Source organism: Pimephales promelas, chromosome 24 (assembly GCF_988280905.1).
Source record: "Pimephales promelas chromosome 24, fPimPro1.hap1.1, whole genome shotgun sequence".
Classification (NCBI taxonomy): domain Eukaryota; kingdom Metazoa; phylum Chordata; class Actinopteri; order Cypriniformes; family Leuciscidae; genus Pimephales; species Pimephales promelas.
This window is the reverse complement of record NC_142792.1, coordinates 20647632-20665887: the sequence shown is the minus strand read 5'-3', so window position 1 is coordinate 20665887 and position 18256 is coordinate 20647632. Positions and strand designations below refer to the sequence as shown.

The window sequence follows — 18256 nt, the reverse complement described above, 5'->3', positions numbered from 1 at the left end:
AGTAATAAATGCCATTAACCCCAGTGACGGTTAGGTTTAGGGACGGGGTTGAGGTAAGTCATATATTTATATATACAGTAATAACGTTAAGTCAACGGCATTCATAAACACGCTGAAAAGTGATTATGCGTCTTGATAGCACGCCAAAAATGGAAATACGAATTGGCATGTCATACACACGCTACTTCATGAGATCAGTCTGGCCACGGAGTTGTTGTGAAGCCAATCCTTCATTATTTTAGCGGTGTGCTTAGGGTCATTGTCTTGTTGGAAGGTGAACCTTCGGCCCAGTCTGAGGTCCAGAGCACTCTGGAAAAGGTTTTCATTCATGATATCCCTGTACTTGGCTGCATTCATCTTTCCCTCGATTGCAACCAGTCGTCCTGTCCCTGCAGCTGAAAAACACCCCCACAGCATGATGCTGCCACCACCATGCTTCACTGTTGAGACTGTATTGGACAGGTGATGAGCAGTGCCTGGTTTTCTCCACACATACTGCTTAGAATTAAGGCCAAAAAGTGGTCTAGTGATCTTGGTCTCATCAGACCAGAGGATCTTATTTATCACCATCTTGGAGTCCTTCAGGTGTTTTTTTAGCAAACTTTGACTAAGGAGAGGCTTCCGTCGGGTCACTCTGCCATAAAGTCTCGACTGGTGGATTGCTGCAGTGATGGTTGACTTACTACAACTTTCTTCCATCTCCCGACTGCATCTCTGAAGCTCAGCTACAATGATCTTTGGGTTCTTCTTTACCTCTCTCACCAAGGCTCTTCTCCCCCGATAGCTCAGTTTGGCCGGACGGTCAGCTCTAGGAAGGGTTCTGGTTGTCCCAAAGGTCTTCCATTTAAGGATTATGGAGGCCACTGTGCTCTTAGGAGCCTTAAGTGCAGCAGAAATATTTTGTAACCTTGGCCAGACCTGTGCCTTGCCACAATTCTGTCTCTGAGCTCTTCAGGCAGTTCCTTTGACCTCATGATTCTCATTTGCTCTGACATGCACTGTGAGCTGTAAGGTCTTATATAGACAGGTGTGTGGCTTTCCTAATCAAGTCCAATTAGTATAATCAAACACAGCTGGACTGCTGTATGTGTTTCCCGTGTGTTTGTTGTCAAACTAAAAAAAAATGGTTTATTTTTAATTATTAAAAAATGCCATTATTTTACATGAAAACGTTAATAATTTATTTTATTAAGTAAATATTGTATTATTTATAGTACATTATTGGTTTGACTTGTGTATATATATATTTTTTAGATCATATCGTATTTTAAGCTGTCAAATGGTGACAGCTTAAAATGTTACAATGTGCCCCTCACATTTTACAATGTACCCCACCTATGGGGCATGTTGTCACAATTCAACATTTCTTTCAGGGTAAATCAAGACAAAAATTATACACTGTATTAATAAAACAAAACCACATTATTGTTCTAGACATGTGGGAAATTAATGTGGGGGGAAAAATATTCTAAATAGATTTGCACAAACTGAGAAAGTCAAAAAGCGTTACGTTGTGCCCCGCTCTCCCCTATGTGAGATTCAACACATTCTTTCTGTTGTGTGACAGTGTGGAACGTCTTTGAATTGCCATGAATTTAATTCCACTTCCTGTCATTCCAATTCCAATTCAACTTCCTGGGGGGCGGAGTCAATTCAGTTCAAATTCCAATTTATGAATTGAATGGAGGCCAATTCTGAAATTCTGAATTTTGCTCAAGCCCGACAGTCAAGTCAAGTCAAGTCACATTTATTTATATAGCGCTTTTCACAATACAGATTGTATCAAAGCAGCTTCACACTGAATAATCCCAACTGAGCACGCTCAAAGCAAGCCAAAAGCAAGGCGACAGTGGCAAGGAACCAAACTCCATCAGATTGGATGGAGAAAAAACCTTGGGAGAACCCAGGCTCAGTCGGGGGCCAGTTCTCCTCTGGCTTACATTCATATTGTTTAAATATAAATATTAAATATAAATATTGTTTATGAATAAAACGGCGCCATAACATATCGCAGGCGTTGAGTCGTCTCTTCACAGGCGTTGAGTCGTCTCATCACAGGCGTTGGGGCATCCGAAATCCCCGTGAGAGGCTGGACACAAAACTGGACCTGACGAACGCCATTTTTCTCGGGACAAGCGTCATGAGATAACAGCAGAAAGGCAGATGGGAAATAATTAGCATAGCTGATGTTCATAATGATTTCCGTTATAACTCACAAACTCTCCGTAACCTGAACTCTCCGCAACCCAACCATACGCGCCGACCCGTTTGTCTAAGAGGCTGTCGAGCCCCACTGGTGCGTTAAGCAGTTTCAGTGGCAAACGGTTCCGTATGGCATAACAGAGGACTAGAAGGTAAGCATTATGTGAATGCTTGACTAAAGAGAAGCGTCTTTAATCTAGTTTTAAACTGTGTGAGCGAGTCAGAGCCTTGGACCGTATCGGGAAGGCTATTCCAGAGTTTTGGAGCTAAATGCGAGAACGCCCTCCCTCCTTTACTGGACTTCGATATCCTAGGAATGACCAGAAGCCTTGAATTTAGTGATCTTAAGGAACGCGGTGGATTGTAGGGCGAAAGAAGGTCCGTTAAGTACATAGGTGCTAAACCATTTAGGGCTTTATAGGTCAGTAGTAGTATTTTGTAGTTGATGCGGAACTTAATAGGTAACCAGTGTAGAGATGATAAAATCGGTGTTATATGATCATATTTTCTTGACCTAGTAAGAACTCTAGCAGCTGCATTTTGTACTAACTGTAGCTTGTTTATTGAGGATGCAGGACAACCAGCTAATAAAGCATTACAGTAATCTAGTCTCGAGGTCATGAATGCGTGAACTAATTTTTCAGCATCAGAAATAGATAGCATGTTACGCAGCTTAGCAATGTTTCTAAGGTGGAAAAAGGCTGTTCTTGTCAAGAACAGCTTTTTTATCAAGTCACATTTATTTATATAGCTCTTTTTACAATACAGATTGTATCAAAGCAGCTTCACAGTGATGAGTTATAACATGAAAATAATACAACACAGATCAATAATATTGTTAAATATTATATGTCCCCAACTAAGCAAGCCAAAAGCCAAGGGAACAGTGGCAAGGAACCAAAACTCCATTAGGCGATTGAATGGAGAAAAAAAACCTTGGGAGAACCCAGGCTTAGTCAGGGGCCAGTTCTCCTCTGGCCAACGAAGGAACAGTTATTACAAAACAAATTGGATCGAAACATTAAGAGAATTATTCCATTTACATCTGTTTGTAAGTCGAAGTAATCACGCCGGTTTGGAGAGTTGTTGAGGATCAGTGCTGATGGCTGTCATGTCAATGAAACTAATATTAGTGTAGACGCCATCCTTCTTATGATGTACCAAGTAGATCAGGATTTACATGACGTGGTCCCGGTTCCGGCTGATCTAAACTATGCAGCCTAATTTTGAATTTAGGAATTCTATAGTGTGTTATGTGTATGTTAGGCCAAAGAGATGTGTTTTTAGTCTAGATTTGAGCTGACAGAGTGTGTCTGCTTCCCGGAAAATGTTTGGAAGATTGTTACAGAGTTTTGGTGCTAAATACTGTAGGAAAAGGATCTACCACCAGCAGTCGATTTTGATATTCTAGGTATTATCAACTAGCCGGAGTTTTGAGATCGCAATAGACATGAAGGACTATAATGCGTTAAGAGCTCAAGTACTGCGGAGCTAAACCATTTAGTGCTTTATAAGTAATCAGCAATTTTATCAAATTTATACAATGTTTAATAGGCAGCCAATGCAGGGTTGACAGAACGGGGCTAATATGGTCATACTTCCTGGTTCTGGTAAGAACTCAAGCGGCTGTGTTTTTGGACTAGCTGAAGTTTGTTTAAGTGTGCAGGGCAACCACCCTGTAGACCATTACAATAATCTAGCCTTGATGTCATGAACACATGAACTAATTGTTCCGCATTGGTCAATGAGAGCATATAGCGTAATTTAGATATATTTTTTAGAATGAAAAATGTGGTTCTACAGATACTAGACACATGACTTTCAAATGAGACATTGGTATTAAAGAGCACACCCAGGTTCAGTATTCTGGGCTGTTACGTGTGGAAGTTTTTTGTCCAATAATTAGAATCTCTGTTTTTTCAGAATTTAGCAGTTGGAAATTAAGAGTCATCCAATTTTTTATATTAGCTATGCATTCTGTTAATTTTGTGAATTGGTAAGTTTCATTAGGTTTTAAAGAAATATACAGCTGAGTATCATCAGCATAACAGTGAAAGCTAATTCCATGTTTCCTAATGATATCTCCTAATGGCAGCATGTACAGAGTGAATAGCAGCGGCCCTAGTACTGAGCCTTGTGGTACGCCATACTGAACTTGTGATCGATAAGACATCTCTTCATTTACTGCTATAAACTGATAACAGTCTGATAAGTATGATTTAAACCATGCTAATGCAGTTCCACAAATGCCAACATAGTTTTCTAGTCTATTTAAAAGAATTTTGTGGTCAATTGTGTCAAATGCAGCTCTAAGATCGAGTAACACTAATAGAGAGATACAACCACGATCGGATGATAAGAGCAGATCATTTGTGACTCTAATGAGAGCTGTCTCACATGCAGGTGTTCTTCTTGCGTCGCGTGTGAAATGTCTTCATCCCAGGTACAGTGGCATATATTTCAGCATGTCATGAATATAATTTCATGTTTTTTTTTTTTTCTAACGACAAATGATCACGTTGCACACGTTTACAAGCCAGCGTCATTATAGTAGCCTAGTCTTTTGGTTACCGTTTTACTGAATTATATGATACTTCAATGCAATGTTTGATGAGCGATTTTGAAGGGATCTAAGGGATCTAATAAGGATCTGATAAGCAGAGGGTATGACAATAGAGGGAACCAGGCGATGGTGAGTGGATGGTGACTGAAGATTGTCAATGGTGACTTAGCTGGCAGTAGATTGATGATGGGTTTCTGTACAGATGGAGAATGACTGGGATGACTGGTGAACAGTAACCGGACGGTAGACGACGAAGGTGAGTATTCAGGTAGGGAGTCGTTGTATGTCGTTGTAGCATTGACGAGACCAGACACTGAAGTGAAAGTGATGTGTGTATGAGGCCCTGTTTACACGAGAACGCTCGCGGGTGAAAACGTAAAAATATTTTATCGGATGTGTCTTTCGTTTACATGGCGACGGCGTTTTTGGGGCTTAAAAACGCAAAAAAGTGAAACCACCCTCCAGAGTGGAAATCTTTAAAACACTCCACCGCCGCGTTCCCGTGTGAACGGTAAAACGCAAAGCTCTGCTTGACAGTGAAGGTTGTACGCCGTCGCACAGGCTTGATGTTGTTGTAGTGTGCACCCTTAGCCGCCTGGAGTGCATACTACAGTAAATTTCACAGACTTTTGCGTCACCATCTGCACGCGAATTTCACACCCAAAACGCTCGTCTAAACGCAGAATAAAAAGTGATAACGCAACGCCACTTTGCGTTTTCTCTTCAGAATCGTTTCCGTGTAAACATAGCCTAAGTAGTGAGTGGTGATGAGTACAGATGCAGTGAGTCAATAATCATGTGATTGAGAATGAGTGGGCAGACCATATTATTAGGTGATGATTGGTGTTGTGATGATGTGGTTGACTCTGTGGCCCCGTTTACACGAGAACGATTCCGGGTGAAAACGTAAAGAAAACGTAAAAATATTTTATCGTATGTGCCTTTCGTTTACACGGCGACAGCGTTTTTCAGGCTTAAAAACGCAAAAAAGTGAAACCACCCACCAGAGTGGAAATCTTAAAAACGCTCCACCGCCGCGTTCCCGTGTAAACGGTAAAAACGCAAAAGTCTGCTTGACAGTGAAGGTTGTACGCAGGCACGTGGACTTGGTGTTAATGTAGTATGCACTCCTAGCCGCCTGAAGTGCATACTACATTGAATTTCACTCACTTTTGCGTCACCATTTGCACGCGGATTTCCCACACAAAACGCTCGTCTAAACAGTGATGACACAACGCTACTTTTGCGTTTTCTCTTCAGAATCGTTTCCATGTAAACATGTAAACATAGCCTAAGATGGCTGGTTTTTGCCAGTAAAATTTTTGTTTGTGCTGCCTCGGGTTTTGAACAAATTCAATCAAGGCAATATCTGGTGTCAGACAAGTATGGAAGGTCTTCTGGTGGTCATGAAGCAGCATCTCACCTCAGTGTCATCATGTTGGAAATTTAAAATAGATTAGTGACCTCCCCAAATTAGGTCAATCAGACTGGGAATGCCCTTCTTAACAAATAACTGTTTTATGTGATCTCCTCCACATTTGGCAAGCTCTTCTCCTCATGTTTGCATTTTCCTCCAAGGTCACATGCAACACATTATGGTTTTAAAGTTGCTCTAATTCATGTTTTCTTCTCTACTTTGAGCATAACACTGCGTCAAAAGAGGTGTATACGGGAGAATTCAGGCAATGAATACACCTGCTAAATGTGATCTTTACCATGGATCTTTGGATCTTTGTTATGCGTACCTGTATAATGCCCGCAAAGACCCGAAAACAGGAACTTGTCTGACCCCATGCTGTTAGTTGATGGCTTGGCTTTTTAAATGCTAATTTGTTTTGGGACTGGCGGCTCAAGATTGCCCCTATTCCCCTGCCCTCCTCCTTAGTATTCAGTAAAGGTGATTAGGCTGATAAGTGCTTTACATTGTCAATCTACAACAAAGATTGTAGTACCTGAAAATAAGTTTGTATCTGGGTGTCCACTGCTCTTCATAACAAAGGATAAATACTCATTAGGATTTTGCACATTTATTTAGTGTAAAATTAAATAATACAAAACCTTCAAAATAAACAATGTAAACAAGAAAAATGTATCCCACAGGACCCACATGCTAAACAAACTTTCTCGTTACAATCGTTACAATGACCACCAAACTCTCTTCCGTTTCCTTGTTCCCTCCATGGCTTGAAAACAAACGTTTTTTTTGTTTTGTTTTTTTGTTTTTTTTAATGATTTGCTTCTGTAATAAGTAGGGATTCGCAATCCGGTCCATTCTTCTTCTTTTAAATTTCTGTCAGTGCAGACACTGTTAAACCCTTTATCGATCCGGTAGTTTGATGTTTCTGATAAACTGAGTGACTGAGGTTGAATTTAACCTGTGTTTATTTCGCTTGATTTCCGTATTTCTGCTTTCCAAGCTTGCAATTGGATGAAATACAACATTTGACGTCATCCAGTTCCAACCAACGGAATCAGTTTATGTTTTGTGTCAGTGAAAGTAACCAATAGCATTACCTGAAAACTTTAGGGGCGGCACATTTTGTTTGTGGATGGGTGTTACCAGTATGTGTATAAAAGAAAAGATAACTAAAATATACAGGTTAGTAAAGGTACGCCGTATCCTATTTACAACGAGAAGATGGCTTGCAAAAGAACGCTGGAGTTTTACGGAGAGCAGAGTAGAGATGTTACTCCTTTACATCGGGACAATGTGGCTATTCAAACTCCGAGTCCGAACGAAAACCGACTGGTGTATATGGTGAATGCAAGTTTGAAGAGGATATTTGAAAAGCTGGAGACGATGGACAAGAGATTGGATAAGATGGAGGCGGACATCAATGAGCTCAAAGAGGCAAAAGAGGAGCCTGCTTCGAAGAAATTAAAGAGAGCTGGGAATAAATCTGTTGCGGTCAGTTATTTTAATTATTTTAGTTTTTTAAGGCACAAACGTTTGGCGGTGTCCGCTTAACTTTGTGTGCTTTATTTATTAATGTATTTGAATTGAGCCCTCGTACTATGTTGGATTTTTACAGGAAGCTGTACAGAGATTGCACAATGAGGAAAACAACAGACACAAATATGACCCACAGACAAGGTATATCTTTAAAACTATTGTTTCATAACAGTCCTTTCTTCTAAATTATATTTTTAATCAACCTTCTTTAATTACTGCTCCACAGTCTCTCCTCCCCCAACAACCTCGACGTCACAAGCTATCTTTTTAATGGCGTCTCCATGGCTGAACCGGACGTAGATCCTGCTGTTGTTAAAGGTAAAGACCTCATTATGCTTCTGCGTCAACTCCACGGCATATACGCCGTCACTCCTACGGCGTCGTGGCCATTTCATAATTCTGCGTCAGCTTGCGTTGTATCGAGGTGCATTTCACTGCCAGAACGCTAGGGGGGTGTATGGTTCACGAATCTCTTTGCTAGTTTGTTTTGGCTCCGTGCGAGAAAGAATGTTGTTGCAGCTGGAGCTAATCGACGTTGAACAACAAATGATTTTATTGCAAATGTTTAATCGCAGAAGAACATGAAGACATCAGCGAAGGTGGTCTGTACGTCCAGTGCACGAAGACAGGGAAAGGATTGAGTTCCATCCAGACAACGCTGTGAGTGTCGTTAAAGCGTGTGTTGTCCTGCACGACAACCTCACCTACACAGACGAAGTGAAAACCCCAGAGAGCCGATATTTACCACCACATTTTACAGACTGTGACTCTGAAGGGACCGTGCAGCCTGGAGAGTGGCGAAGAATTGTGGCAGACGACACAAACTTTGTTCCCATAGAACCAACACAGATGTCCAGGGCCCGTTCCACCCGAGCTACCATAGCTGTTCGGAATGACTTGAAGGCTTTTTTTTTGTCTCCACATGGAACTGTGCCATGGCAGGATAATGTAGTGTCCCGTGGCAGACTTTAGTTGTATTATCCATGATGTATTGTAAATAAATAACAAACTTTGTTTCAAAATAAACGTTGATTTATTGATTGATTAAAGTTTATTTCGAGCAAAAAGAAGAAAGAAAAAAATATAGAAATAGGTTATATTTTAACAATGAAATAAAAAACAACACAGTTTATCACCCATATACTTACATATGCATTTATTTTTGTGGGCTTTATACAAGAATTGAGCGGAATAAAAATCAACTAGATCAAAACGTTTTAAAATTTTAGATTGCAGAAATATGTTTGTGTGATTAAAATATCCCACCTTGTGTATAATTCTAACTGCTCATTTTTGGAGTAAGAAGAGGGTATGTAGTGAACTTTTATAATTATTGCCCTAAATTTCTATACATTATATAGTGCATTATATTCCAAGACATTTAACTTTATTCATTATAGAAATACTTTTAGCTTTACCTTGTATGTATCTGGTGTGTGGTTTCCAGCTTAATTTACAATCAATAGTTATACCCAAGAATTTATTTTCTGAAGGAGGAAAGGTACGAGAGAATCACGTGACCCTCTGACAGAGATGGCTGCTTGAGACTTCAGCTCCCCTACTTAGCTTTGATTAATCATCTGTTTTAAAAAAAGAAAGTTTATCCTGCTGGACTTTAATGCTGTAACTCAATCGTGTTACTCTCTACCGGGTGTTGGACACTGTCGGTTAGATCACAGCACAAGAGTAGAATCAGACACAGAGCACTATAATTGTTCTTCACGCGTACAGTAACTGAAACTTAAAACTATTAAAAGAAAAGGCTCAATAAACTATTGCATAGATAGATACTGTATAATACACTGTCCATCAATATGTATTTTCTTTGTGCTTTGAACTTCAATGCAGACTTGACGTGCTGCACGCTGTAACTCCGTGTGGCTTCAAGCGCATCATTCTCCACTCGGGATGCGCATAAGCGCTTTGTGCCGCACTGTACTGAGCCTTTCATATCATCATGCAGTGACAGATTATTACTAGCCTTTCTTGTTCTGTCCTATCTATCATATGTTGCTACTTCATTAAACATCTGTGCTATACATTTAAAACATGTTGTCTCAATTTTATAGTAGCCATGGCTAGATCTAAAATAATTTATCTTTTTGATTTTTGTTATCTTGTTTTTCATGAATGTATTTTACAACAATACAAAGAGCAATGTGTTTTATCCACTTATATAGTTTATAATAGAATTTTTGTCATAGATTATGATCATATATTTTTGGAATTTGTTGTTTATCTTTATAATGAAGTTGTCTGAATTAAGTAGATTGTGTTTAACACACAAAAAGAGTGATTATCAGTTGAACACACAGATTTATAGAAATTCTACTTGATAAAAAAAAACTGCGCTGGATTCGGATCGGTATCGTTCGATACTCTGAATTTTTGGTATCGGATCGGATCAATTCTGAAAAAGATGGTATCGGTGCATCCCTAGTTAAAAGCATACTTGATGAGCACTCCCTGCAAGCAATCTCCACACCAAGGTAATATATACATATTACCTAGCCCCAATGTAAATATATATATATTCTTCTATAATGGGGTCGAGAGAGAGGGGCTATGGGACTGTAGGGAACTTTTTCTTCCAAAGAAGCAACAGACCAGGAGACAGTGGAAGTTTTCCAAGCAGAAGTTCTTTATTGCTGGTCGCTGCAGTCCAACATCGTCTCACTAAGGGAACTTTTACATTGCAATTTATTATGGGGAGGGATTTACAGAGAGGGGGAGAATAGGGACAAAGCATGCAAAGGACGTAGGTGTTATCTCGTTACCAAACTTTCCCCAGGCCTGATCTCATCAGCACAACCGTTATTCAGGTCATTGAGGCTAATCCCATCAGCCTGACTAGATTGCTCAACCATTACCATTATCATAGAAACAAAAGCAGAGCTGTATTGTACTTAATGGCCAGTAAGTGCATAAAGACAAAAGCTATACATAGTTCCCACAGGCAAATTAATGTCACGTGACCTCCCCGGAGACGCCATCTTTGAGGGCATAAGCTGCTGTGTTTACCATAGGTGTTTACAAAGTTTTATGTTACACAAATCACGAAGAGACAACGTGAAATAGATTATAAAGAGACTCTGTTAAAGCCCCATTATGTTATTTTTGAAATGTTGCTCTCGAGGTCCCCCTACAGTTGGGAAACAGTATTGTCTTCTACTACTGTCGTAAAGTCTGTCATGGTTACACTAGTGAATACACGCGTCCATTTGTTGACAAGCGATACCTAGTGATGGCCAAATGAAGCGTTTGGAAGCATTATTGCTTTCTGATACAATTGTGTCGAAAATGGTTCATTACTCGAAGCTTCATTCAGATAGAAATTGCAGCACCATCTCCTGGTGAAGTAAATGTAATGTAACAAAGCTGACAACCATAAGTATGCAAGTAGGCATGTTAACGCCCCGTTTATGACTAGTTTACCGACGCGATCAAAGCTGAAACTGTTAGTGCTGTGAAACTCATTTATGTAGGTGAATTTTACAGATACTGATGAATTTCATGTGTTCACTTTGACAATAAAACATTAAGCATGATGTGTGTGTGTAATTATTTCTTTAGACAAGGACAGATCAGACCAGCTTTAAAAAAATGGAAACCATCACAGAAATTCTAATGGTTTCGATTAAAATACCAATAGGAACCATTTGCTTTTACCATTTAAACCACTACAGTAGAGACCCACAGAGGCCACTACAATTCCCATGAAAACCATTAAATCCAATAGAATTTCTGTAATGGTTTCCATGACTATAGAAACCATTATTACTTATTCTTTCCTGTGGGAAGCAACTTGTGGGACTGATATTTTTGTATGAAAAAGATGTGCTTGTGTAACTCCTTGAACTTGAATAATGTAGCAGAGGTTTCTTTGAAGTTTCTGTCTTTCTCCATATCATTCACTACATATGTAAAAATATTTGTATGCAGAAATGTCAAAGAACTAACCTTATTTGGGAAAATAAGTTTAAAGTGTTCCCAAACTTGCGAACAACTTCTCTTTCTCGCTGGCTCCATCACTACAACACTAAAATATACTCAATCCACTCTCAATAATAACGCAAATCCGAACACCGACTACTAACCCACGGTGTTGGCATGGTTTGGCTTCACTTTTATAAGAAATACAGCCGCCAGGTTTCAAACCCGTCAACACTGGATCGGGCTGTCAAACCAGTCAGGCAGTTTACTACAGGAGTGAACCATGTTTGCTTTAGACGTCATTTTCACGTGACTAGTGATGTAATGATACAAACTCCGAAGCATTGGTTCATTGCAAGGACCATTCGAGTTTGAAGCAAGCTTCGGAGCGTCGGTGTCAGACCTAACATAACATCAGCGATACCCCTGAACTCTGCAGCAGGAGGGAGTTCTCACATCTTGGACAGACTCCAGTGTTGCGTTTGAAATGTCTTCATCCCAGGTACACTGGCATATATTTCAGCATGTCTTTTGAATATAGTGTCATGGGCTTTATTTTTTTCAAATGTCAAAAGATCTTAGCTCATGTTTACAAGCCAGCCTCTTTATAGTAATGTTAGCCTATTGGCTACTGTTTTAAATGATGGATATGCTAATTTAATTCAATGTTTGTTGGTAGACAATAGCCATGTCGTAAATATTATAATATCAAGCTACCATAGATGAATCTGCAAATTTGAAAAATCGATTTACATTATAGCCTGAGGCAAGACACTTTCACCAGAAAAATAAATAACAAACATCAGCCTACAGACATAGAATAGTTATCCTGATCGATTATTTTGTTTGTCTAATCATGTATTATTTACTTGCAAGAATGTAGCCCCAACCAAACTCGGTAATCAGTATACTTTCACGTATCAAGCTGGTGCAAGCTGCCCGCGATGCTCTACGGGGATGCTTGAGTGTCTTAAGCGCCCTTAAAAGAAAGCAATGCAGTCTACACTGGATGCGGTGAGGGACGAAGCTACACAACACATTACCAACAGTAAACTAATCACGCACGTGCTCTGTTTCTGACGCACTTCACGTTTGCTAGGCGGGGGAGGATTGATGGATTTTTAGTACCCGAGAAGACCTCTAGTCAGAGCAATGTTTATCCCTGGGGACAGCAATGTGGGAGCAGACATCCTGTCGAGGCAGGGGCTGAGGCCCGAGGAGTGGAGACTCCACCCCGAGTCCTGGAAGGAGTTTGGACAGGTAGAAGTGGACCGATTTTCCTCTCACAAGAAAACTCACTGTCCACTCTGGTTCTCCCTATTGCATCCAGCTCCCCTGGGGGTGGATGCCATGGTACAGACATTTCCCCCAATCGCTCTGCTCCCAGGGGTTCTAGAGAGAGTCCGGTGATACGGGATCAGCTTACTCCTAGTAGCCCTGTACTGACCAGCCTGAGTATGGTTCCCTGACATCATGGCCTTCTGTGGCGAATTCCAATCAGTAGACCTTCTTTTTCAGGCCAGGGGAACAATATTCCACCCTCGGCTGGAACTATGGAAGCTGTGGGTCTGGCCCCTGAGGGGGACCAGCTCATAAATGCTGGTCTCTCAAGTGAGGTTGTTGAGACCATTTTAAACTCTAGAAACCCCTCCACAAGGAAAATATTGAAATGGAATGTGTGTAACTTATGGTGCAGAGAACTTTAGTTGGACCCAGTTAACTGCTCAGTGGCTGCAGTGTTGGAGTTCCTCTAGAGTCACTTCTCTGACTGACTCTCCCCATCCACACTTAAGATCTATGTGGCGGCCATAGCTGGCTTCCACACGCCTCTAGGGGTGGGCAACTTGGGGAGACACCCACTTATTGTACGTTTTCTTCGTGGAGCTAGGAGGATGAGGCCTATCATCCAGTCCAGAATCCAGAGTTCCCTCAAAAGAGTTGGGAACCTGCAAGCTTTATCGGTTGCTCCTTCTTACCTCGAGTTCGCTCCTGGCAAATTAAAGGCCATTCTCCACCCTAGACCTATGTGCCTAAGGTGCCATTTCAAATGTGGCACGGTCTAGTTCTTCAGGCGTTTCATCCTCCACCGTATGTGTCGGATGAGCCAGCTAAACAGTATTTACTGTGCCCGGTCCGAGCACTGGAGGTCTATTTTCATAGAACCTCGGCCTGGAGGAAGGCGCACCAGTTACTCGTATGTTTCGGGTCACCTAAGAAGGGCTCCCCTGTTTCCAAGCAGTCTATCAGCAGATGGATAATAGAGGCTATATCTTCAGCTCACGAGGCGCACAGCTTGCCTTTGCCTCTGCTAATAAGAGACCACTAGTGGAGTGGCTTCCTCTAAAGCTTTGCTGTCAGGAGTTTCTCTGCTGGAGGTCTGCGATGCCATGGGCTAGGCTACCCCTCACACCTTCATTAGACACTACAGTCTGGATCTGCCCTCTACTCCGGGTTCTCAAGTTCTCTCGTCCTAGGTGTGCCAGGTTGCTTCGAACCAGGGCGTACTCTCTCAGTGTGGAGCAGTGGGAATTTCGTTTTCAAATGTGTCGATTTTCAACGCAGCGCGAGTTCCCGAGAAAGGTAAACGTCTCGGGTTACGACTGTAAGAAGGGAACGAGACGCTGGGTCCCTTGGCTACACTTCTAGCGCTCCAAAGAGCGACTTGCCAGGACCAAAAGCAGACATTGTTATGTTCTGGTCCCCTTTTATACCTTCCGCTCACTGTAACATGCGATGTCACGGGTGATGTCATGACGCAATAACAATCAATATTGGACTAGTTCCATACAGGCTTCAGACGCGTCACGCTAGAGGCATTCCCAAATGTCGATTTTCCCTTCTCGGGGAACGAGGGTTACAGCCGTAACCCCAGACGTTTTCATGGCATTTGTCTGTATATAGTTAATGTATTCCTGGTATGGTAAATAAAATAAAAATTTTGATCACACACAAAAAAAGAAAGAAGGTACTGTTGATCCCGGAGAAAGGCTTTTACATTGCCACTCTTGCACACCACTTTTCCTGCTTTAAAGGCTTTGAGAATCTTTCATTTTAACACTGATAATGTTGAAAACTAAAGTGACTAACTTTATCTAAACGTTCAGGTTAAATCCTACACTTTCCTATCAGTTCTAAGAAAGACTTTTCCCTTTAAATAATAAGAGGTTTAAGAATAACTGCAACTTTAATGGAGTCAGATTCATTATATAGGAGTCAGATAAACAAATGAATGCACGTCATCATTCAACTGCTTTTTGTTCCTATTATTGGTTCAAAATAGCTGCGCAAGTTTCAAGTATAATTGCCTTCTCTTCTACTACACACTCAAAAGTATCAATTAAAAACCTAGGCAGCTAAGGAAAAGAAGCTGTACACAATGGAATGAAATGAACATTGAAAGAAGAGTCTAAAAAAAAAGGAACAAAACCCTGATCCAGACATGATAACAGGGTTAATTTATTGGCAGTAGTCATAGTCATTATCATAGTTTCTCTATGCTTTCTGACTCGGCAGTTTCACTTACTGTATTTATTTACAAAAACACTTCTTCACATGACAGGTTTTAATAACAGAATAAGCATATTTTAACATATATAAATCAAAACTTGCAGTGCCAAAAATGTAAACATGAGATATTATGGCTTTAGGTGAGGGTTTAATATTGTTATAGGACCAAACACACTATAAGTGGAAAGTATAGTAGTATAGCACTGACAAATAACTTCTAAAGGATTATCGGGACCAAGTTATGCATTTATAATATACATCCCATTATACGAGACTAATTAATTCTACCACCACCAAAGATTCATATAAAATAGCTCAGATCATCAGTTTGGGTTGCTTATACTGCAACCCTTACTGTCTGAGGCATCCATATGTGCAGATTATAATACTGTAATTGTGGTTATGATGGATTGTTTATTATTGAGAGTATTCACATTCATCTTCATAAAGGATAAATAGGAAAAAGTCACTGACTGCCTAACATTAAGCCCACATAGTGGAAAATATATTGCGTAACAGTGCACAATGACAATAACCATAGTTTATAAAAGTATCAGGTTATAATAACAATAATTTGTATAATAATAAATACAATAGAAAATAAATGTTTTAAAAAATATTCACTCTCATACAACATAATTAATTCCTAAAGCCATTAACAATTGCAGTATTAGCAGCAAAACGCATGTGGTCCCGGAATACATTACACAACAAATGTATGCATTTGGGGGGAAATATTCAAACACTAATATTTAATAAGTCACTAGAATAATATTACCACTAGATACAAATACAATCTCCTAAAATTTAGCTATATTATATAATTTCCTCAAATGTATTTTCTTTTGTTGTTGTTATTTCTTTATATATTTATTAATTTTATTATGATTATTTTCCCTAATAATAAGATTACATTTGAATCCACTTAATAATTTTGGTTCCGCAAGGATCGGTGACAGATTTAGTGAGACTCTAGACTGATTGATAGATTGTCTGTAAACCGAAAAATCCTGAATTCCATATTTGTTTGTTATTTAAAAGAACCCACTCATAAGAGCCATTTGCTGTTTTGCTGTTGGTTTGTTGTTGTGCATTACAGTGATGACAATGCAATATAAATGTTGAGTCATAGTCTTTCTCTCTCATAAAAATCAATTCAGACTTTAAACTTGCAGATGTAAATTATGCAGCAGGAACAGGAAACAGAATATTTCAAAATTGTGTTCTGCATCAGCATAAGAATATGCTCTTAAACTGTTAATAAATTGGTACAAAAATGAAAAAAAAAGTATTTTGATAAAACATGATCATACTATTATACACAGAATATTAATACCTCATTTATTCTGCAGCATAAAGACAATAATTAGTATAATACGTAATTTTTAAAATGCCCACGGTTTTAAAACCTATAATCAGGGAAAAAAATGAAGGAAAACTGATAGTCTTTATGCTGTGTATATTGTGCATTATTTAGTGGAACTATATCTTGTACAATGACACTGATACACTTTAACACTAGTGGCAAAACCATTTGACAGCCTTGAAAAGCATGACAGAGGCTATTGAAAAGTTATGACAACTAATACATTTGCCGACAACACCGGCTTTCCAGACAACATCAGATGTGTGCAACCCTTGCCTTGACAAGCACAAAAATCCTTCTTCACGAACACGATCTGGCGCCTTCTCTCTTGATTTAGAAACTTCATAGCAATAGCAGATCTCTCGGTGAGAAAACTGAAGCTCCTCTAGGAGTTCAAATTCATTGTCCAGGCTCTGCAGGAAGGCGGCTTTCATAGAGACTCAAGGCATGGTGCACAAATTCATATTGTTCCTCGGTCTGGATCATACCACCCCTGCGGAGAAAAAGAAACACCACGCGATTACAGGCGAGTCTCAATTTGATGAAAATCTTGTTTTGGCAGGTACATTGTTATACTGATAAATGCCATTATTGTTTTTGCTACTGAAAGAAAAGGTTGTTTTTATGGCATCTTACAGAAACAAAGATGTCCTGAGCCCAAGTCAGATTGGCTTCGTTAAACAAATTAATTAACTTAATAAAGAACTTTACAGCCATGACTGAAATGGAACAGATAAAGATCATATTAGGAGAGGGACAGACTGTCATGGTTCGCGGGTTTTGCCTGTTCATTCTGTGTGTCTACTGTGCTGATCTGATTGCCTTTCAGCGTAATGGTTAGCGTCACAGAATCCATCCTCTTGGAGTCAGCATATCTCATGGGTTGAGTACGCTCGTAACTCATTACCAGTGTCGTCCACGGGCCTGTCTTCGTTTAAGTGTAGCTTAGGTCACCAGCCACCAATTTTTCCTAGTCTGGAATCCGAGGTCGCGGTTCCCTCCGCTCACAAATTCGTCCAGAGGTGCAGAGACAACTGGAGAATGGTCAGGGAGACTCTTCTCCAGGTGGGTCAGATCTTTTTTCCAGCCAGTTAGATTTTTACATTTCCTACCGCCAAACCCAAACCTGACATGTTTTTGACAAATCTGAAAGCCTGCATTTTCCTGAGCCCACCCTAAATTTGTGGTTTCAGTGGTAACTTGGGAGATTGAGTTGAAGGTCTGCGCTGCCTTACTTGGGGTAACGCGTCCGCCCGGGTTTCCACTAGATAGTTTGTTCGTGCCTGAGAGTTTATGGTCCGACGTCATTTGATGGGGTCATTGTTCTAAGGTGGCTTGTCATCCGGAGGTGAGTCGTACCATGTTTCTCATAAAGGAAGGGTTCTGGTGGCAAGCTATGACTTGCAACATACATCGCTTTGATTTGGCTTGCACGGTTTGTCCCAGTTGTATAAGACTTCCAATCAACCTCCTGCTGGACTCACTGTCATTTCCTTCAAGACCCTGTTCCCACATTGCTCACCATCTGTAATAAACTGGCTCCTAAATTCAGAAGCCCATTTACTGTCAACAAAAAGATTCTTAGTCCAGTGGCAGTCCAGCTTAATCATCTTCCGGCATACAGAAGTCATCCTCTCTTTCATGTTTCTAAATTAAAACCCGTTTTTATTTGCGCTTTTCATTCTACCATTAAAGCTGCAATACCTAAGATTTAGATGCCGCTAGAGGGCGC

At 40.2% G+C, this 18256-nt stretch overlaps 2 protein-coding genes across 3 annotated transcripts in view; one reads left to right on the top strand and one right to left on the bottom strand.

The window, feature by feature from the left end:
- The first annotated feature begins 7215 nt into the window (after positions 1-7215).
- LOC148965231 (uncharacterized) lies at positions 7216-8711 on the top strand. Its single transcript, XM_089127151.1, has 4 exons — positions 7216-7673; positions 7798-7859; positions 7945-8036; positions 8294-8711. The coding sequence occupies exons 1-4, from the start codon at positions 7404-7406 to the stop codon at positions 8380-8382; spliced, it is 513 nt and encodes a 170-aa protein (XP_088983277.1). The 5' UTR covers positions 7216-7403; the 3' UTR covers positions 8383-8711.
- Positions 8712-15065: 6354 nt separating this feature from the next.
- The window catches only part of ptprr (protein tyrosine phosphatase receptor type R), a 48861-nt gene continuing 45670 nt past the window's right edge, over positions 15066-18256 (bottom strand). For both annotated transcript variants that reach the window (XM_089126649.1, XM_089126650.1), the window contains exon 13: positions 15066-17017. In XM_089126649.1, coding sequence (XP_088982775.1) covers positions 16924-17017 — 94 coding nt within the window. In that variant the 3' untranslated portion in view covers positions 15066-16923. The remainder of the gene's footprint in view (positions 17018-18256) is intronic.

Coding starts and splice junctions, on each gene's coding strand:
- LOC148965231 (XM_089127151.1), top strand. CDS start 7,404: ATGGCTTGCAAAAGAACGCTGGAGTTTTACGGAGAGCAGAGTAGAGAT. Junction 7,674..7,797: donor CTGGGAATAAATCTGTTGCG/GTCAGTTATTTT, acceptor GGATTTTTACAG/GAAGCTGTACAGAGATTGCA. Junction 8,037..8,293: donor AGATCCTGCTGTTGTTAAAG/GTAAAGACCTCA, acceptor GTTTAATCGCAG/AAGAACATGAAGACATCAGC.